The sequence below is a fragment of the Nuphar pumila genome, chromosome 6, assembly GCF_984573655.1.
Source record: "Nuphar pumila chromosome 6, dmNupPumi1.hap1.1, whole genome shotgun sequence".
Taxonomy (NCBI): Eukaryota; Viridiplantae; Streptophyta; class Magnoliopsida; order Nymphaeales; family Nymphaeaceae; genus Nuphar; species Nuphar pumila.
In genome coordinates this window covers 12548047-12570334 of record NC_143254.1, presented here as the reverse complement: position 1 = coordinate 12570334, position 22288 = coordinate 12548047, and the positions used below count along the sequence as shown (strand labels likewise).

Genomic DNA, 22288 nt, shown 5'->3' with positions numbered 1-22288 from the left:
ATATGAGCACGATGGACATGCAAAGAGGCCAAGTTCCCAAGCACCTCGTGGAAAGCTAGCATAGCTCCCAACCATGACGATGTCGGGCATCACAGCCAACACTACTCATGCACTAATGCATGAGCAGCAAGCCTGCAACTCCACCCGCAAACCATCACAACGACCGAAGGAGTGAGCAAGCAAGCCAGGGGCAACAGACATGCTGAACGCAAGAGAGACGGGGCAAAGAGAGGCTCGACCCTCTCCATGCAAACAGAAGGACCAAGGATAGGGCTCAGCCCGTACCCTGTGGAAATGAAAAGGCAGGGAGGGGCTCAGCCCCACCCCTGCAGAAACAAGGCACTAGGGAGGGGCTCGACCCCTCCTATGTGAAATCAGGACAGCAGGGAGGGGCCCAACCCCTTCCCTGCGAAGACGGGGAGAAAAAGAAGACAACGAGGAGAGGTGCTCGGCACCTCCCTCCTGGTAGACCCAGAGCCACCCACGATGGTGGCTTTGGTCCATCGCCAACAAATGGAAAAGGGGGGGGGGGGGTTTACCTAAGAAGACCACGACGACGGGGGAGTCCAAGGATGGCATAGGCAATGGTGGTGGCTGCGGTGTTGGGACCTCTTTTGATAGGCGAAAAGGGACGGAGAAAGGAGAGGATGTAGCTGATGAGGTCAAGAATCGAGGGTCTCGTCACCGAGACTCGCAGGGGGAAAGGTTGCGGTGGAACAGAGCGAGCACATAGAGAGGGGAGCAAACGACAAAGAAGATGCTCTTAGGTTCGCCGACGTTAGGTAGTCAGAGAAGAGAGGAGTCAGGGGTCGCTCGCAGGGGCTGTCGTAACACCAGGTGGAGGGTTGCGACGAAGGTGGAAGGTCGGGGGAGGATGTCGACAGCAGTGTCGCCGGAGGCCACGGTCACAGGAGGCACTGATTGCCAAGAAATCTCAGAGGGAAAAAGGGGGACGAGATGTAAGAGGAGACAGAGAGAATGATGACATGAAGGATCTCTAACAGGAGGTCACTAGTGATCGGTAGTCACCGACAGAAATAGGAGAGACGGGAGGAGAGAGAGAGACTAGGCAGGGTTTTACCCCTCGCCCCTCTCAGCCTACATCTTTTAAAGATGCAGGCTCTCGAAGGTTCAAGAGCCCGGGTCAGGCTCGGGTCCGAACTCAAATTCGAATCTGACACAATGGACCAACCTCGACACGTGTCTGACATGTGCCCGGCACGTGTCCGACATATATTTTTTTTACAGGCTTTACATCCTATCTCCCTTAAAAGAATTTCGTCCTCAAAATTTCATGTGAAGGTTATATGCAGAGATCACAGTCTAAGTTAATCGATGTTAATAAGGATGCACAACATTTGTGTGATCCCAAACATGTATGATTTTAAAGTGACCAGGAGAACACATAATGAGTTCTTGAGAAATGTTTGAAGCCAACAACCCGATAAAAAAAATGTATGTGTGATTTTGTTAATAAACTTTTGTCTTCGTAAGAGTTTATACAGAGCCATAAAAAGGGTTTAGCAGAAGACTATAAGAATGTTTATTCGTTATCTTCTACTTGATTTGACAAGGATGAAGAGACACTACGAAAAATTGCTCTAGCTTGTTTTCGTTCCTTGAATGGGGGTCTTTGTATCATTATCAAGACGTCGTTTGTCGCTCTCACTATTTCTAACAAACTCTTTGTCCTGAATAACCTTAATTTATTCATATTCCTGAAGGCCTTACGCGGTCAAGTGTCACCTGTTATGACTCACTTAAGGCGTCATACTTTCTCAGAAAAGCCCACCTTTCCATAGAAGGTCCAAAACATGATCTTTTATCAAGATCTAAAATTAATAAAGATATAATTCTCACATCTGAGTCCAGCATATAATCATGTTATAACAGAAAGCCAAATCTATAGATTCATAACTGGTTATTTTAATCAATATTAGAAGATCACAGCTCACCATAACTTTTATGGTAATCAAAATTCACAAGTTCCACACCAGATCGCCTGGTCTGGGAAATGTACGACCTCACAAGGAATTATCACCCTAGATGGTATACCTGATCTTGGACAACACACTTCCTCACAGGAATTTCACCGTCTTTGCGGCTACCTGCTCTTGGACAATGTACTTCCTCATAGAGATTCTACCGCTCTAGCCGGATTACTCGATCTTAATCATACATACACAGAAAATCCTTTGGAGATCAGGTCCTCAACAGATACCATACTTAGTGATACATGCTTCAAGGTCCTATTTGAGGAATGCAATGTTCTTGATGGTAATGATACGATGCGTAGTGTAATATGTTTCTGTATGATGTGATTGAAATGCTACATGATAAAAAATATTGAGAGCATGCGATAAATGTTTAAGTTCAATATATGATTATGGTTCATGGAACCTTATTGGAGGAATGTATCATTTTGTGATTTAAGTGTCATACGAAGTGCGTATTGCTAGTATTTATGTTTGTATCCATATTTGTGGCTACCGACCCCGAGAGAGGTCAATTGTTCTGGGCAGTCAATTGTATTGCATCCCCAAATGAGAGTAAGTGGTGAGTGAAAAATGCCACAAGATCACTCCTGGGGGAGAGGGTGTTGCGTGTTCTCCCCTGAACATGCACTGTAGCTACAATGCGTGTTTGGGGTCCCGGCTGAGCGCATCGTGGTGCTTAGTCGGATGTACGAGGTTTCATACACTACCGTACAGCCCGCAGAACGATGGGTGTACGACGCCCATGCCCCCTGAAAATGCTATTTGTGAAGGAAAATGACCTTACGCCAGCTCACATGGGAGTAGGGCTGGTAAACCAACCGAGAGCACGGCTCGTCACGAATTCGTTGGCGATCAGTTCATATAGCTGGTGAGCCAACTCATGAGCAGCTCGTTTAGCTTAAACAAGTTGAGCCCAAACACAAACCCAAGGTGTTCGACTCGAGAGATTTGGCATTTTCAGTGGAGATGTGTGCGTTGTCCATCTGGAGAAACGTTGAGATGGATGGTCAGCGTAGTGGAGCTGCATAAAAGAACTTTTATAGCTTTTTTTCCCTTTTACCTCACCCCACAAAAAAACCCATGATTTTAAGTGACAAAACTTTCCCGCTGGATTTGGCTTGCAGAATGCGATCGTGGTCATGATCCATAGAGCCAACGGAAAATTGGCGCTGCGGCTGCGTTCTGTTTCAAGAAATGTAGCCGTCGCATCACCATCGAGGGGTGGTGGCCGCAAGAAGCACTCCTCACCATATGATGCGGAGATCGTGAAATGGAACGTGGCCATCAGCGACCACATGCGGAACGGGAGGTGCGAATCCGCTCGCAAACTGTTTGACGAAATGTCTAAGAGAAGTACGGTCTCGTGGAACGCCATGATATCCGGCTACGCTTCGAATGGTAGGATAGAATCTGCGCGGGAGATGTTTGAAAGGGTTCCCAAGAGGGATTTGGTCTCCTGGAACGTGATGATAGCTGGGTATGTTCGGGACCGGAACCTAAGAGCTGCGCGCCGGTTGTTCGATGAAATGCCCGAAAGAGATATCGTGTCCTGGAATACGCTTATTTCGGGGTATACCCAGAACGGGTATATCGGTGACGCCCGGGAATTGTTTGACAGGATGCCCGTTCGGAATTCGATCTCTTGGAATGCCATTCTCACGGGGTACGTTCAAAATGGCCGGATCGAGTCAGCGAGTAAGCTTTTTGAGTCGAATTCGAAGTGGGATATTGTTTCTTGGAATGCGTTGATGGGTGGGTATGTTCAGAAGGGCCGATTGGATGATGCACGGCAATTGTTTGACAGGATGCCCGAGCGAGATGCCGTTTCGTGGAACACGATGATTACTGGTTATGCGCAGAATGGTGAACTTTTGGAAGCTGAGAAGCTGTTTCACAATGCTCCAGTGCTGGACGTGTTCAGCTGGACAGCTATGGTATCTGGTTATGTGCAGAATGGCAGGCTTGTGGACGCTCAAAGAATGTTTGATGAAATGCCTGAGAGAAATGAGGTTTCATGGAATGCTTTGATTGCAGGATATGCCCAGAACAGACAAATGGTGAAAGCACAGGAGCTTTTTGAGGCAATGCCTTGCCCTAACATTAGCTCTTGGAACACGATGATCACTGGTCATGCCCAGAATGGTAATGTGGATCTTGCTCGACAGGTTTTTGATAAGATGCCTCAGCGGGACTCTATCTCATGGGCTGGAATGATTGCTGGTTATGCTCAAAATGGTCATGGAGAAGATGCCCTGCAGCTGTTTATTGAAATGAGGCGCAGTGGAGAGCGGAGTAATAGATCGACTTTTACATGTGCTCTTAGCACCTGTGCTGATCTTGCAGCTATTGAGTGTGGAAAGCAGTTTCATGGTCTCCTTGTGAAGGTTGGATATGAGATGGGTAACTTTGTAGGAAATGCACTTCTTGCCATGTACTGCAAATGTGGGAGCATAGATGAAGCGTATGAAGCATTTGAAAGAACGCTAGAACGGGATGCGGTTACTTGGAACACAATGATTGCAGGTTATGCCAGACATGGATTTGGATTGCAAGCACTTGAAGTCTTTGAAATGATGAGGATGGCAGATACTAAGCCTGATGATGTCACCATGATTGGAGTCCTGTCAGCATGTAGCCATGCTGGTTTGGTAGATAAGGGAATGAATTACTTTCACACGATGAAAGCTGAATATGGAATAGAAACAACTCCTCAACACTGCACTTGCATGATTGACCTCCTTGGTCGGGCAGGTAGACTGGAAGAGGCCCAAGAACTCATGAAAAATATGCCTTTTGAGCCAGATGCAACTATGTGGGGTGCTTTGCTAGGTGCAAGTAGGATTCATGGGGACACAAGATTAGGTGAGATTGCTGCTGAAAGGATTTTTGAGATGGAACCAGATAATGCAGGAATGTATGTGCTTCTTTCTAATCTTTATGCAATAGATGGTAGGTGGGCTGATGTGGACAGGTTGAGGGACATGATGAGGGAGAGAAGAGTGAAGAAGGTGCCTGGTTTCAGTTGGATTGAGGTGAAGAACAAAGTGCACACATTCTCTGTTGGGGATACTGCACACCCTGAAAAGGAGAGTATCTATGCTTTCCTAGAGGAATTGGATCTGAAAATGAAGCAGAAAGGTTATGTCTCATCGACGAAGATGGTATTGCATGATGTGGAAGAGGAAGAGAAGGAGCACATGCTCAGGTACCACAGTGAAAAACTAGCAGTTGCTTTTGGGATTTTGAATGTGCCTGCAGGAAGGCCTATCAGGGTGATTAAGAACCTAAGAGTATGTGCAGATTGCCATAATGCAATCAAATACATATCTAAGATTACTGGGCAATTGATTATCTTAAGGGACTCTAACCGATTTCATCATTTTGATGGTGGTAAATGTTCATGTGGAGATTACTGGTAAGACGTGAATAGCAGTGCTGTATATGTTCTAAGCGGTATGATTGGCAGACTGCTATGGACTTGGGTTTGACCTCTTTATATGGTTTGTTCTTTTAAAATACTTTCTCGAGCCATGAAACGGATGCTGAAAATAGAGTGGCCTGGTTGGATAGGTTCAAAGCAAAAAACAGCTTTGATGGAGGCTCCAATGGAAGCTGCTTGACATGTCATGACTCTTAATAAAAAAATGCTTTGCTCGGAAGAGACTTGTGCAATCTTTATGCTGGTTTTGGATATTGCTAGAACATCTTGGAAGATGAGAGTGAGGTGCTTTTGGATTCGCCCATCCCAAACTTCATCTTTAGATCTTAGGATGGTTCACAGTTGAAACTGACGGCGGAGTAAAAGCCCAACTGGATGTGCAAACTTTTGGAAGGTTTATGTTTTAGGATGCTAAAAATGCTGTAAATAATAATATTTTGCAGCAAAAGCATAACTATCTATGGTTGCATTTCTAACAGCTGAAGAAGAATCGATCTAGAAAGCGGCTTCAGCTATGTTCATGCGATGAATTACTTCCAATAACTGATGTTGTGGAGTAGCCACCCTTGTATAAATTAATGGGCTTATGAATGATCCCCGCTTGATGTAAACTAAAAATTTTTGCAAGATATCAAAATGCGTAGAGTTCATAGGTGGGTGTCTGAATTAGCTCCTTGTATACTGAAAATTCTTGCTAGGAGGGGATAAGGAAAAAAAAATAGCAGCTTGATTTGTTTGGCTTTTTATGATTTGAAATTTGTGGAATCAGCTGCACAAATGCGTTAGGAATTTTTTTCTGTTACCTTGCCTTGATGTATCAAAATGAATGGAGTATGTTCTGTATATTTCTCAGTATTTCTTACAGATATTCTTAATTTATTGATGATTATCGGAGTGAGAGAGAGAGAGAGAGAGCTCCCCAAAAGTTGTTGATATTGGTACTCGTGCTTCTGCACTGTAAATCAGCATATACATTAATAACAATCAACTAATTGGCAAAGGTTAGGATTAAAACCATAAGGCAGAGTGTCTGCTGAAGAAAAAGGAAAACAATCTGCCTCATTATTTTCTCTTGCAAAATGTCCCTGCACCGAAATCTCCTTAGCCACATACAATTTAGATGGTTTCCCGAATTCAGTAACCTCATCTTCATTACCACCTTAGTAGCCTTCCTCCATTACTCATCTTGCAATCCTTTTATCAGTAGGGTGTTGGATTTTTTGAATCGGATACAACCTAGATGTGATTCATATTCACCCGGGCACACCAAGGGACAAAGCGGATGTAGCTTATCGGTTTTTGAATGTTATGGTTACAGTTATGAGAGTAGTGTTGGGGTCGTCCGGGATCGCCTCCCCTTAATGGCGGTGGCCCTGCGCTGAGACAGAGAAAACACAACAAAGCAAACACTGTGTCAAAACAACAAATCAACAGGAGAGGATTGCGTACCTGGGGCAACCATAGGAGTACTTCTGTTGGTGGTGGAGGTCGGTTGGAGTAGAGGTTGATCGAAGCAAGGACTGATTTCTCCTCAACCGAACTGCGGCCCTCCACAAGCGCAGGCTGCCGGATGCAGTCAGTGAGCAAGATCGTTTTCCGCAACTAGATGAAAATACTATGAATGGAGAGGTAAGATTCTAAACCCTCTCTCGTATTTCCCTGTATATGAAAACTAATTTTTCACTCTGTATTTGCCGATCATTGGGGGTCGCTCATGATACCCCTTTATAGGCACAGAGTGGGAACAGTTTGTGCAACCGTTCTCCTCTGATTCTGTGTGGGTTTAACGGAAGGAACACCTTCCATGGGGGAGCGTTATCTACATCATGGGTAACCACCACCAACGTGGTGGTTTATCCCAACATTTTCCAATTGTTCCGACGATAAACCCTTAACCAGAAAATCTTATGGGAATAACTTGACGAATAAAATGACCTTTTTATTCTATTCTATAGGTTCTTAGTTGAATCTCTAATCCTTATGAGATTAACAACAAAAATAATGAGAATCATGAACTGAAAGTAATCACTTTATTTATATGCATATGTCAAAAAAGAGTTTAACAAGCCCATCCTCATTACATATTCAGAATATAATCCTGGTGCTAGCCCTTTATTAAGAGGATCAATGATCATCTCTTTGGTATCAATATTAACAATATGCACTAAATGATTTTTCGTCCTTTCTTTAACAATAAAATACTTCAATTCCATATGCTTACATGACGTAGTACTTTTGTTGTTGTTCAAAAATGACACCGCAGCTTCATTATCACAGTAGATCATCAATGGCTTCTCAATAGAATCAACTACCTTTAAGTGTGATATGAAATTCTTTAACTATATAGCCTGCGACGTAGTCTCGTACAATGTTATGAATTCTGCATCCATGGTGTGGGCAGCAATGGTCGTCTGCTTCCAACTCCTCCAAGAGATCGCGCCCCCAACAAATAAGAAGACGTACTCAGTAGTAGCTTTTCTACTATCAAGGCATCCTCCTAAGTCCGCATCTAAGTAGCCAATGACCTCGAGGTGATCAACTTTATGATACATCAACATATAGTTTTTTGTCTCTTGCAAGTACCGCAAGACTTTTTTGGCAACCTTCTAATGGGGTAAACCTGGGTTAGACTGAAATCTTCCAAGCACCCCTACTGCAAAAGAAATATCTGGTTGAGAACATATCTGCGCGTACTACAAGCTGCCAACAACTGATGCATATGGATAAGCACTCATCTATGCTTTGTCAATATCATCCTGTAGACAATCCTTTAGGCTCAGCTTGTCACCTTTTGATATGAGTGTTAAACTAAAAGAACAATTCTCCATCCCATATCGCTTTAACACCTTATCTATATAGGATCTCTGGGAGAGTCCTAAAAACCCTTTTGCTCTGTCTCGACGGATCTCAATGCCAAGAACATAAGCAGCCTCACACATATCTTTCATATCAAAATGTGATGCAAGAAACTATTTTGTCTCTGAAAGCAACTTTATATCATTGTTTGCAAGTAAAATGTCATACACATACAACATCAATATAATAAACTTACTCCAACTTTCCTTAAGATATATACATTGATCAATAATGTTTTTGTAAACTCGAAAGTTACGACGACTTGAAAAAATTTAATATACCACTATCGGGAGGTCTATTTAAGTCAATATATTGATTTGTTGAGCTTGCAAACCAGATGATTGTTTTCAGAGAAACTAAGAGGTTGATCCATATATACCTCTTCATTCAAATCCTCGTTAAGAAACGTTGTTTTTACATTCATCTGGTGTAGCTCTAAGTCATAATGAGCTATGAGGGCCAAAATTATCCTCATTGACTCCTAAGTTGAGATAGGAGAAAATGTCTCATTATAGTCAATGCCTTTCATCTGGGTGAATCCTTTAGCAACCAATCTTTCTTTATGTCTCTCTATATTACCTTTGGAGTCCTTCTTGGTCTTAAAGACCCATTTACACCCTACGAGCTTCACTCCCTTAGGTAACTTGACAAGATCTCACACTTGATTTTTAGTCATAGAGTCTGACTCTTCTTTTATGGATTTTATCCACTGTATAGATTGTTTGCTTTCCACAACTTCCATAAAAGTCAACGAGTCATCATCCATATCTATGAAATTATCAGGCTCCTGAAGGTACACCACATAATCAGAATGTATGACAGATCTCTTAATTCTTGTGGATCCCTAAACATGTCGTTCTTCAGGTTCAGATTGAACCTGATCATCCTATTCGTGCTCTACCACATTGTCCACAATAGGTTCACTTTGGATTTTTGCATCAACAATCGAATGATCAACCACATCATCTTTAGGAATAATAATGCGGTATCTTTCAGTGTTTTTCTTAACATGTGACAAAACTGGATCCTGTACTTCCTCAAAACCAAGGTTTTAAAGTGCACTTAATCCTACTAAATCTTCAAAGAATTTTGCCTTATCCGTTTCAACAATCTATGGTGAGTGAGATGAGCAATAAAACTTGTACCTTTTTTATCTTTCTGGATAACCAATGAAATATCCACTGGTTGTTCTTGGATCAAGGGCTTTAATGTGAGGTTTATACAACTTAGCCTCTGCAATACGTCCCCATATATGCATATAAGATAAAGATGGTTTCCTACCTGTCTATAACTTGTAAGGAGTTTTAGACACAGATTTTATAGGAACCTTATTTAAAATATGCACCGCAGTCCTTATGGCTTCACCCCACAACTTTACGGGAAGTGTTGAATAATTCAACATGACCCTGACCATTTCTTTAAGCGTACGATTTCTCCTTTCGGCTACACCATTCTGATAGGCACTATCAGTCATGGTATATTAATTCACAATGCCTTCCTCTTTGAAAAATCACGCTAATGGTCCTTCCCTTTGCCCCATCTTAGTAAACCTACCATAATATTCGCCACCTCTATCAGACCTGACAATTTTAATAACTTCATCGGTTTGTTTCTATGCTTCTTTCTTAGATTCTTTAAACATTTGAAAAACATCAGATTTTTCAAAAATCAAGTAGAGATACATATACTGTGAATAGTCATTAATAAAGGTGACAAAATATTTTTCGACTGTGTAACAGGGAGTAAAAGGTCCACATACATCTGTGTGAACTATCTCTATTATCTCACTACTGCGTTTGACACCCTCTTTATATGTGTTTGTATGCTTAGCCAACACATGGGTCATTGTCGGTAAAATCTAGAGATTTCAAGATCCCTTCATTTATGAGTCTCTTTATTTTCCTTTCAGAGATATGACCCAACCTTCGATATCAAAGCATGTAAGATTTATTATTTATCAAGCTACATTTATTTCCAACCAATGCGTATTCAGAAGTTAGGGACTCCTGAGTTTAGATCTTCACGTTCAATCTATACAAACCATAATAAACTGATGCAAAACCAATTTCAATTGAATTTCTATAAATGAACAATTTGGAATTTTCAAGCTTAAAACAATATCCAAATTTATCCAATTTTGAAATTGAAATTAAGTTCCTACTATATGATGGAATATAAAAGACATCATGAAGATCCAAAACTACGCCTGTATCTAGAGTAATCTTGTAAGTTCCAACACCCTTCACATGTGAACGCATCTTGTTTCCTGAATATATGCTCTTCTCATGCATTGTTGGTTCCCTTTTGCTCAGGAACAACTATAAACAGTTAAAAATATAAACAGTAGCACCGGAATTAATCCACCAGCTATTTTCAGAAATTTATAATAAATTACATTCATGAGAAACAAATGACAAATTATCTTTCTTTTCCAATTGCTTTTTGTACTTTATGCAATCTATCTTCTTGTGTCCCTTCCTCTTGCAAAAGAAGCACTTTATGAGATCAAAGTCAGATTGCTTGCCTTGGGATGTCTTATCCCCTGTGGGCTTCTTCCTAGCATTTCTTTTAAATGCATTCTTACTTCGTCCTACCTTGAATGCATGAGAAGCCACATGTGCACTCTGCACCTTCTCCCCTTTCAACCTTTCTTCTTCTTCAACACACTTGGACATAAGTTCATTGAACATTCATTCATCATTATGTGTGTTGTAAGAGATTTTGAAAGGTCCGTACTCCAAGGGTAAGAACGCTAGAACTAAATGCACTAGGAAAGAATCAGAGATGGTGAACTTTATGTCATTTAGCTGAGACGCTATGTTCCTCATCTTCAAAATATGTTGGTGAATGTTTCTCCCTCCAGTATATTTCATAGATATGAGTTTAGACATCCGGATACTAGCTCTAGCCTTGTTTGAACTCACAAATTGTGCTTCAATAACACTGAAAAACTCTCTAACTGTCATGCATTGTGGTATGACACTACGAATATTTTTAGCCACCTTAGTTTGCAAAAGCAATATGCTAAGTCTATTTGAGCGCTCTCACTTTTCAAAAGCACTCTTTTTTCAGCAGTGCTTTGATCAGTTAGAGCAGTGGGTTCATCTATCCTTAGGGCAAGATCCAGATCCATATATCCTAATATAAAAAGTACACTCTCTTTTCAATCACTAAAATTCGATCCATCTAGAAACACTATACAACTAGAGCCATTGAAAATCACAGAACTCGAAACTGCATGACAAAAGACATGTATCAAAAAGGCATTCGTACGAGACTAAAAATTTAATGGAAAAAGCAAAATAATAAAGGCCCTTAATATGCTTATTTTCAGGCGAGTGAAGGGGATCATTAGAGTCCTACTTTGGTAAGAGCTCTGACACGTGAAAACCACTTCGCCTACCTACTATATTCGGTAAAACTAAGGTTCTTGTGAAGTTAGACCATCGACATAAGGTACCTTTGGATACACATGTGTGATATATCTCGACACATTTACCTTATTTCACCCTACTTAAATTCCAAACACGATAAAACTACCTTTGGGTCGTTTATCGTTTCACGAATCTAAGTACAATGTTAATATCGGCTTAAACTGTATGATAGTGTTGAAATTCTTTGACGACATACGTGTATTCAGTCACTTTGGCAACGTGAATACACTAAGTCATCTAACTATCCTTAATGTCAATATTAAACAATCATTTATGCATGCTTAATTTCAAATAAATGCATGAACAATAACAAAAGCCAAACTTAAATGGGTAAAACCCTGGGTCCTTAAACAAGAACCGACCTGAAAGCAATCTGAACCGGTCTGAAATAGCCCCAAACCGGTTATCCAAGGGTCTGAACCGGTTCTGAACCTTATGAATCAGTGTCAAATATGAACAAAGGTTCATAAAAACCCTATAATTGCATGCCAAAATCCATGTATTTTCTTATATTTATGAAAACAGAGTCTTAGCATCTTGGAACCGATGAGAAACTGGAAGGAACCAGTCAAAAATGGCTCTGAACCGGTCCCATAAAGGGCTGAGTCAGAACCCATTCAATCTGGATCCAAGTCAGACCCGACTTTGAATTGGATCCAGGTCGGACCCGACTTTGAACTGGATCCGGGTCGGACCGACTTGAATTGGATTCGGGTCAGACTCGACTTGAACTGGATCTGTGTTAGACCCGACATTAATCGGATACCGAGTCTGACCCGGTGGCCCATAACCCATTGTTGGGGTCGTCCAGGATCGCCTCCTTTAATGGCAGTGGCCCTGCGTTGAGACAGAGAAAACACAACAAAGCAAACACTGTGTTAAAACAACAAATCAGCAGGAGAGGATTGCGTACCTGAGGCATCCATAGGAGTACTTCTACTGGTGGTGGAGGTCGACTGAAGTGGAGGTTGATTGAAGCAAGGACTGGTTTCTCCTCAGCCGGACTGCGGCACTCCACAAGCGCAGTCTGCCGGATGCAGTCGGTGAGCAGGACCGATTCCTGCGACTGGATGAAAATACTCTGGATGGAGATGTAAGATTCTAAATCCTCTCTCGTATTTCCCTGTATATGAAAACTAATTTTTCACTATGTATTTGTCGATCATCATGATACCCCTTTATAGGCACAAAGTGGGAACAATTTGTGCAACTGTTTCCCCCTGATTTTGTGCGGGTTTAACGAAAGGAACACCTTCTGTGCGGGAGCGTTATCCACATCGTGGGTAACCAGTACCAATGTGGTGGTTTATCCCAACAAGTAGACCATAAATGTGGTCCTCCCACTACCCAATCTCACACTATAAGTAGGCCACCATGGGAGCTTGATGAGAGTTACATTGGTGATACCAGTTTTTCATTCTCTCTGGGGTTCAAGAGTCCTGCTCACTTTTCGACATAGCGGCATGAGCTCATCGAGGGCATCATTTGGTTGAGGAGAATGCCGACAACCCACCTCCATCAAAGCTTCGTTCAGATCGACAATAGCCACTTCTGTTAAGTATTGTTCTCTCCGACCATTTAATCTAACATTGGATTATGGGGCCACTCCACTGCATTTTTGTTGTGTGTGTCATGTGTGGGTGTACTAACATCCATGCAGGGCTAGCCAGAAAAGTCTTCTCCCTCGCTGGACTCCCGTTCAGATTGAGAAGTCGGCTATGAGGGAAGAGAAGTTGGCTGATAACTCAACATCTGTGAGTCGACAACAGATGTTGTCCAGACCCACAGAGATTGGTGGTGGTCGCCACTTGTGAGAAGGGTCACTAGAAACCAGGTCGTCGCTCAATGTTTGTCCCTTTCCCCAATATTTTTTTAGTGTTTTCTGTTTTAGCCACTGCAACCGCCGATAGACGGCTAAGGCTGACGTTGGTCGACCATCATCGTCAGTAGCTGAGGCTAGCCGCCGATGGTGGTTGGGGGTGGCGGAGGCAGAAAAACCACCCTCGCCTTTAGTTTATTTTGTTTTCATTGTTGCAACCATCGATGGACGACTAAGGCCGACCACAGCTGGCCAATGTCAACAGCTGAGGCTGACCGTCGGTGGAGGCTATTCGGGGCGAAGTATGGTGGAAAGGTGGAGGGGGCATAACCCTAAAAAAAATGATTTGGAAAGGTGGGGGGTCGGGTTTTCATTATAGCACTATAAGTAGAGTGCATCCCGAGCCACGTTACTCGGTTCTAGCTTGGACCCATGAGCAAGTTTCCAAGTGGATAGAGTTTGATCCTTGACCCGACGGAACTCGGTCCGGGCTTGAACCCATTAGCGAGTTTCTGGGTGGATCGGGTTTGAGTCTCGACCTGACTTTGCCTGGTCCAGGACCCAAACCTATTTTGGGGTTCTAGGTGGACTGGGTCTGACGCCGACTCGGTCCTGGACTCAAACCATTTCATATTCATGTTTCCTCTTACTTTTGTAGTTTTTTCTTATTTCTAGTAAAGTTGATTCAGGCCTTTGCACTAATACTTCACCGTGAGAATAGACTCAAGTGGATGGTTAACTGATCGGATAGCCCAATTCTCCAAATCGATGAATCTGATCGCTGCTTCAAGCCATTGTACAGTTGATCAAGTTTCAGATCTGCTGTTCAAGTGGCAGAGATCGTGAATTTGGGCCAGAACGTGATTTGCAGCCGAGCCAAGCAGAGATCAGCCGGCTAATTCCTCGAAAATCACTGTTGGAGACTGCAAAATGCCTCAGATGCATCGCCTGAGCTTTCCAAAGCTCACGGTCCTCTTAAAACTCATATCAGATAAGTGCATTAACGATCTATAGGTTGAAGTTGTTCATAATTGCTTCCTGAACTACAAATTACGGTGAATTAGATATACAACCTATGATGTGATTGACCCAGCCGAGCTAAGTCAATAGGCAAATGCTTGTGATTGAATTCATTTATGTAATTTCCTGCATTTTTGAAATGCTGAAACTTTATATGTACGCTGGACTTCGATGGAAGATGCACCTGTGCAAGGATGATACACCTGCATCCGTCTATCACAGAGCTTAATTGGCGCATATCCATCATCATTTCAGGGGTCAGAATATCGCATCACCGATCAAGTTCACCTAGTTTTTACTGGAAATCAGGCTTCCTGAACGTCTTTTCTGTTCCAAAATTTATTTTGGCCAGTTGATAGCTCGTCAGATTCCTTAGGTCGAGGGCTATTAGATAGAGTATTTCCACGTCAAAATAAGAGGTGAATTCACTTCTGAAAGTAACTTCGAAGTTCAGCCTCTTGATGCGATAGCCAATTTCCAGCTAACCGTACGTACATTTTCGACAATCACTTAGTTTCTTCCGACGTACCTAGTGATGGCCTGCACTTTGCTAATTGAGGAACTTCAATTTTGAGGACTGTTCATGCACACACGTTGTGAAGGGACTATTTAGGTTTGCACAGGAGATTAGCTGCAGGTCAGCTGTTCGCGTGCAAGTATAAAAGACGTGACGCGGCATAGATCTTGGGAGTAGCGGGGTCAGACCGCAACAAAAGTGCCTTGCACTGGCTACCACTACATGACTTTTGCCATCTTTGAGCATGCCAACTGAATTCTTCACCTTCTATGCTTTCATCTTCACCATTAGAAACTGATTCCTGATCCTCGTCGCCAGAGCCTTAAACATTACACTTTTCATCACATCTTCATGCATTGCCAAGGAAACCAGATTACAGCATCCATGAAAGAGCATACTGAATGCCGCTTTGACAGCTTCATTTTCTGGGGAAGACCCCACCATAAATTTCTCATGGGGCCTGATCCTCCAGTCATATAGTTTGGCTACTACACTAAAATTTTCAAGATATCTTAATCGTTGGTTTCTCATATCCTTTGCTTCCCGCCCTTTTTCAAGTTTGATGAGTTCCACTATAGAAATTTGAATTGATTAGTTCCACAGTAGAAATTTGAATCTTCTTCATATATGACTTCTGCTTCCCATTGACTAGGCTAAAGGAGTATGCAGCATGTCTCACCACTTGGCTTTATGTGTCAGTCAATCCCTTCCCATGCCGGGAGATTTATCCGTGGTATGGTTTCACATCCAATTCTTATTCAGGACATGGTGTGGAAAGGCTGGAATGTACTTTCCTGCATCACTCTTGCTAGGGATTGGAAAGTTGGATTCATTGAGAGTAGCACAGGAAAGGAACGTAGATATGCTGGGCAGCCAAATTGGTTTCTTGTATCTCGGATTGCTCCATCGCAATGCTGAATCCTGTTTCAGTCACATTATTATCGAACAAAAGTCTGAAAAGTGAGATTCCATGCACCGGAGGATTCTTCTACCTGATTGCGCAATGGTAAGCAGAGAACTCCATGGACCAAGCTCGAAGAATTTTCCAGTCATGGAGGAGCATCCAAGCCCACCCTGGAGCCAGATGAAAAGTGGAGTCTGGGAAATAGAATCAGGGGAAGGCTGGGAGGCTTCATAGAAAGTGTAGAGGCTAGTTGGTCCAGTCTTTTTGTTGATTGGTAGGTAGCCAGACTTTGTGGGCAATGCATCTTTAGGGAGCACAACAGTAGTAGTTGCTGGAAAAATGGCCTAAAATGAAAGAGTAGCAGAGATGGGAAGGAGCTGGAGAATTTGAGGTCCACAAGCATGTGGGCATTACTACTTTATAGAGCTGTTGGTGCTGGGACGATAAGCATTTACACTTGCAAAAAGTCCAAACAGTAGGTGCATAAAGGGCATTTACCAACTTCATTCTGATAATGTAGAAGAGTGCTGCTGTTGTTTACTTTTAGGATGATTGCACTGTACTTGTTGACTCTTAGGGAGCACATATGCAGCAAGGCATACCTTCAGGAACTGTATCCACATCAAATCCATCTTCAGCACTATTTGTAACGGATAAGTGTATCATGTTTTAGTTATCAGAAGCTTCTAAAACCATCAGTCTGTTTCCCAAGAAGCTTGCTTTGAATGCCTGAAATTCCATGATTCTTTATGCTGTGTTTGGGAACACTATCGGAGTGCATGGGCGCTGGTTTGCGGAATCGCCGATGCACTCTGACGTTTGGGAACCATGTTTCATCAAAACATGAGTAATGGGCTTCCCAACACATGATTCCGCATCCACCGTACGAGGTGGGTTTTACGGAATCCATGAACAAAAAATTCCCTCTTTGGCTACCCCCTTCTCCTCTTTGTCCGACATAACTTCTGCAAACAGGGTTGGAGAGCAGCTACGACCTCCAAAACAATGGATAACAAAGGTATGCTGTTCTCTTTTCGGTTTTTCTGTTTATTAACTTTATTTATTTCTTTTGCTTTTGCAAAGAGGTTTTCTTTTTTGGTGCAGAGACGATTTTCTGTTTCCTCCTTGTCAAACCATAGTTTTTGTTTGTTTGCAAAGTTTCTTGTTCTTGTTTTTTTTTCTTTGTTTGCAAAGAGGGTTCGGGAGCAACAAAACCAAATCAGCCATTTGCAGTCCCACTTTTTCCTTGTTTTTATTTATGCATCGAGTAGATCGGATATCATCCCAAATCCCCTTCCCCCTTAGTGGCTGTTTCCTCTTTTTTTTTCTAGCACACAGACTAACTTTATTCTCTTTTAGGTACAGCAGTGGTGGAAGAAGGTGAGCAGGTATCCCAGTTTCAGGTGAGGCCATCTCTTCGTCTGACTGCCTCAGAGTTGTTGAATCTATTCGGGAAGCCAAAGCAGGAAGTGAGGTACTTATAAAATTTTAAGAGCAGGACCACTTAGAAGCAAACTAAAAATCATCTCCAAAGCCAGAAGGGAAGCGAATTGGACTGACTTAAAAAATAAACCGAAAGCCAAGAAAGAAGTGACCTAGGATTTATGAATTTTCTATACAAAAAGGCAATTTTTTTTTTGTTAAAATGCCCCCTGCGTATGACAATCAAACAAGAGTTCATTCTCACAAGGATGGAACCGTGCCATTGTGTAAATAGGTGTTCACTTTAGAATACAAGTGCAAAACTGCAAGGAGATCTGTAAATTTTTCGTGGATTGTCCTCGGTAATGTAAGCAGAGGTGTGGAAGGTTGTTGGAAGATTCACAGGAGCTGAGAGCTGAAGTCTATATTTCTGATATTTTTTTTAATTCTTTTTATCACTTAATTTTGTGTGAGCTTGTTGAATGGTTACTAATTTTTGTAAATATAATTTTCAGCAGGTTGTTCATATAGCTATGTTTGTTAATTTAGGTCTTTCTTAAAAAACTCCTTTGGTGGGCAAACTTTAACTGATGTTTATTAAGTGCTTTAGTCGCTCGCCATTGTTAATTATATGCCATAGTTTGTAAATTCTGATGAGTTGCAGTGGATCCAACATGATGTTTAACTGAACTGTTTTGACTATCTTAAGAACCCACATCTTGCAAAACAACTACGTACCCTGTACAACGGGTGGGATTGGGGTGTTAACGAATGTGATGCAATTGGGTTTGATGAAAGTTTTTTCATGGCTCAATCATGTACCTATATCTAGGGCGCCAATGGATCGGTTTAACCCAGAAACAGAACGTACCAAACTAAATAAGGTCAGGGTTTGGTGATAAGAAAGAGATCCAACTAGAATCCAGGTCAGACCCAAAGGGTTCAATTAGTACATGGAGCCAGGTATGGCTTGGGAAACTTCATACCAAACTCAGGTTGCATTCTAGTTTCGTTAAGGTCTGCAATTTTCAATGGGAAAATGATAAAAAAATATCATTTTATCGGGTATGAACCTAGGGGTGGAAACGAGTCAGATTCAGGTAGCATCCTGCAAGATCCAAAACCAAATTTGAAATGCAAAGAGTAGAACCAAATCCGAATCTGGATCGGAATCAGATCCGAAGAGGTAAGGTTGAATCCAAATCTGAAATGCAAGTGATAAAACTAGATATGGAAAAAATAAAGGAAAAACAAGCTATTTACCCGTAAAAAATTTGATTGGATCAGATTCTGATTCAGATAAATTCCAGATCTGAATTAAATTATTGATCTTAGTCTGATTGAATGGATCCAAATCTGAATTCAATGCATATTCAGATTTATCTTAAAGGTTCCAAATCTGGACATAATATGTCAGACTCGGAACAAATATCTGATCCATTTGCAACCCTATATGAACTGGGTCTGGCTCATGTAATTCTTATGTGACTGATATTTTTTCTTATAGTGGGTCTGATCAGACCCAAGTTCGGACCCAGTACCAGCATCAGCAAGTCAGATTTGGGTTCAGATCCCACCCAGGTTTGAACCAGGCCCAACCTGTTGAAACTCCTTGCATTAAGGAAAATGGTCAAATTCATCCAAATTTTACTTTGTCTTTGACTCTAGCAACCCAAAATTATATTAAATTGTCAACTATCTTTGACTTAAGAAATGCACACATGTTTGGGAGATAACACCAATTCATGAAAATGTCCAAACTACCATGTTGCGCTCCCAAACATGAGCTTGGAGTTGGTAGTACCATGAATCTCAACTCCATGTTTTGACAAAACATGGAAACCATTTTTGCACCCCAATGCACGGCTCCCAAACACAACCTTAATGTTCTACTGTATTAAGAGAAATTCAATTTTGAAATTTGAGAAGCCTATGGGGTTGGATAGAAATGATTGGAGGAAAAGGATTCATGTGGAAGACCCAAAATGAATTTCTTTTTTGGTTCATATCGCTGACCCCAATTGTTTTGGGATGAAGGCGTAGTTGTTGTTGTTGTTGTAGAAGCCTATGGGGACGTTCCGTTGGATCATTTAGAATCACTTTCTCAGAGAAACCGAATCATTTTGATTTGATATCACAGCAACCCTTGAGATTCTAAATCTCATGGGTTGCCCTGGGATTTAAAATCAGAATGATTTGAAATCATTCTGAATCTGTAGAGTTGAGGCACCTGAACATATCCTAAGTCTCTCTCTATAAAATTGAAGTTACCCTTGGGAACCTTGCAATGAGATAGAAGCACAGTTTCAGTGTGTTGCGAAAATATTGTTTGGCCAACGTGTGATATAGAGAGTTGGAGTTGTCAAAAACATTGTATCATGAAAGGTGTTGAAATGTGGTGTTGGGACTGTCAACACCATCCTCAATAAATTGTTTCAGCAATGCCACTTCTCCCAAACAGCAAGAGATTATGAGAGCGGCGGAAACCACAACACAACTTTCCAATCAAGGCAAGAAAACATAGCCTGAACTTCATTGACAATGTAATGGTCTTTCTCATGTTAAAAGAATTGCAACATTCTTTTTTCATACTTTTATTACAAAATCTACATATGTAATCAATATTTTTTTTATAACAACCATAATTTATTCAAAAATTAAGTTTTGACTATAGTTTATATGTTATTCTCTACCCATTCTATTGTTATTTCTTATTGGCTTCCTTTTTTATATTTCCTATGTGTTTCACACATTCAAGCATTTCTCAAGCACTTGCTTCGACTTTGCTCCAACTTTTAATAAATGGATTCGGTTCTGGATTCAATTCCAATTCAGAACACAGAATTCTAGATCTGGATATAATCTAAACTTCTATAACACTGGATCTGTAGAAAACTGGTCGAGTACATTGTTTTTTCTGTGAAATAGACAAAGCAAGTCGGGTCAGACCTGGCTTCGACCTGCTTCTAAACCTATTCATTGCTGGATTCTGACCCGGATCGAACTGAACCCAACATTATTGGTTCTGAATCCGACCAGTTCAGAAAATGGAGATTAGGGTTTTGGACCGTGTTTGCCCAAATTACCTTCGGTCGGGTCGGAATCAGACAAAGATCGATTCACTTTGCCCCCTAACGGCATCACGTATCTCCAAGCAGCTATAAAAATCCGATTACTCAGAGTAATCTTCATGCTCACCACTTGGGAGAGCCCATGGCCTGCTCAAGCTTATCTCCAAATCACCTCCTTTCAAAACCCACTCCTCTTCCTCATTTTCAGAGACCAACCTTCCCTTCTCACAGATTCAGCAAGCACCCACCTTCTCAAAATGGTCCTAATCTACGTTTTCTCACTCACCCATCAGGCCAAACGTTGCATTCTTCCTTCTCTCTTCGTGCTTTGCAGAGTAGAGGTAACCCCACTTCATCCTTCCACTTGTTCGCTTCTTAGTTGTTTGGATTCTTTTCTCGGTTTTTTCTGATGTTTTGCTTCGTTGGTTCTTGTTATAGGGATTCATGAAGTCGAAACCGATGAAGATGATTCGGAATTCATTGAAATTGGCTATATCGCTAATGTTCATGGCCTCAATGGGGAGATTCGGGTGAAACCATCGACCGATTTTCCGGAATTGCGACTCGAGATGGTATTTAGGTGTTTTTTTTGGCGGAATCCATTCCAAATTGATAGGTTTTCCCTTTTTTTTCTTTGGTTCAATCTTTGAGTTTGGTTTTTGTAATTGTAGCCTGGGAAGAGATGGCTGAGGAGCCGGGTGTTGGGACGGAAAGTTATTCGCGAAGTTGAGCTCGTCGCCGGGAGAGGCCACCCTGGACAGAAGTCTTGGATTCTTAGTTTTGAGGGGATTGATTCAGTTGAGAAGGTGAGCATGGTGTTCGTTTTCCTTTTTTCTTCACTTAATTTTGTGTATGTGTAGAAATACGGAGCTTTTTTTGATATAAATCGAGAGGGCTCGGTTTACTATAAAGTTATGCTATACTACTCCTACTTACTAAAACCGAGAAAACAAGAAATACCGAAAAAAATTACTGGGAATAACTGGAAATTGAAATAACTGAAAAAATAACAATTTCAATAATTTCATAAACTCCAAACCGTGAACCTCCTAGGCCTTTCTCATATTTATAAGAGAAGAATTCTAATCCTAATAGAATCTATGCCTTTCCCATATTTATAGGGGAAGAATTCTAATTATCCCTAAACTGATACCGTCTAAAAGATAAAACTTATCTTAATTAAGATATGAATCAGGCACAAGGATCCAATAACCATTACAAAATAATCTAAATAAAAAATATCCAAACTAAACTAACATGGATCTCAAATGATCCAATGGACCGTGTGGATTTGGATGTGTGTCACTATGTTCCTGCATCATTCTCCTCTGGTTTGTGAAAACTTGCCCTCAAGTCTTGATCCCACTTATGCTTCTTCCAATCCCGTTCCTCCTTGTTGGTTATGGGTTCATAATATAAAACTGGATATCGATGCGGGTCCACAAACTGAATAGCCCAAACTGTTCTAATATGCATCTGGAAGCTCGAATTATTCTTCCCGAACCATCCGTAGCCTTCTGGATTCTTCTGTTGATCTGGATCAAATGATTCTAAGGTGGGTTTGATCCAATATGAAGAAGTCCAAACAATCTGGATCCCTCTCTTTATCGTCTTGTGCTCCAAACGATGTTGTCGACGCGCTCCAAAACCAAACCCAGTTATAAAGGGGTCGGTTTGGGCCCAATCCATGGGTGGAGCACTCTGACCCAAACCCACAGTACTAGGAAACCCGGGCATTTGGGGTTGAAACCGGCTTGAATCCAAGGCCCAAATACCTGGAACTAGGTTCTGCATGTTGGAATTGGGTAA

At 41.6% G+C, this 22288-nt stretch overlaps 2 protein-coding genes across 3 annotated transcripts in view; both read left to right on the top strand.

Moving 5' to 3' along the window:
* Positions 1-3136: 3136 nt before the first annotated feature.
* On the top strand, positions 3137-6155 carry LOC149833991 (Tetratricopeptide repeat (TPR)-like superfamily protein). Its single transcript, XM_090009253.1, has one exon. It carries the CDS (start codon positions 3137-3139, stop codon positions 5414-5416), a length of 2280 nt encoding a protein of 759 aa, XP_089865379.1. The 3' UTR covers positions 5417-6155.
* Positions 6156-20584: 14429 nt separating this feature from the next.
* LOC149833990 (16S rRNA processing protein RimM family) overlaps positions 20585-22288 on the top strand; it is a 39391-nt gene continuing 37687 nt past the window's right edge. For both annotated transcript variants that reach the window (XM_090011156.1, XM_090011155.1), the window contains exons 1-3: positions 20585-20820; positions 20918-21051; positions 21151-21285. In XM_090011156.1, coding sequence (XP_089867282.1) covers positions 20622-20820; positions 20918-21051; positions 21151-21285 — 468 coding nt within the window. In that variant the 5' untranslated portion in view covers positions 20585-20621. The remainder of the gene's footprint in view (positions 20821-20917; positions 21052-21150; positions 21286-22288) is intronic.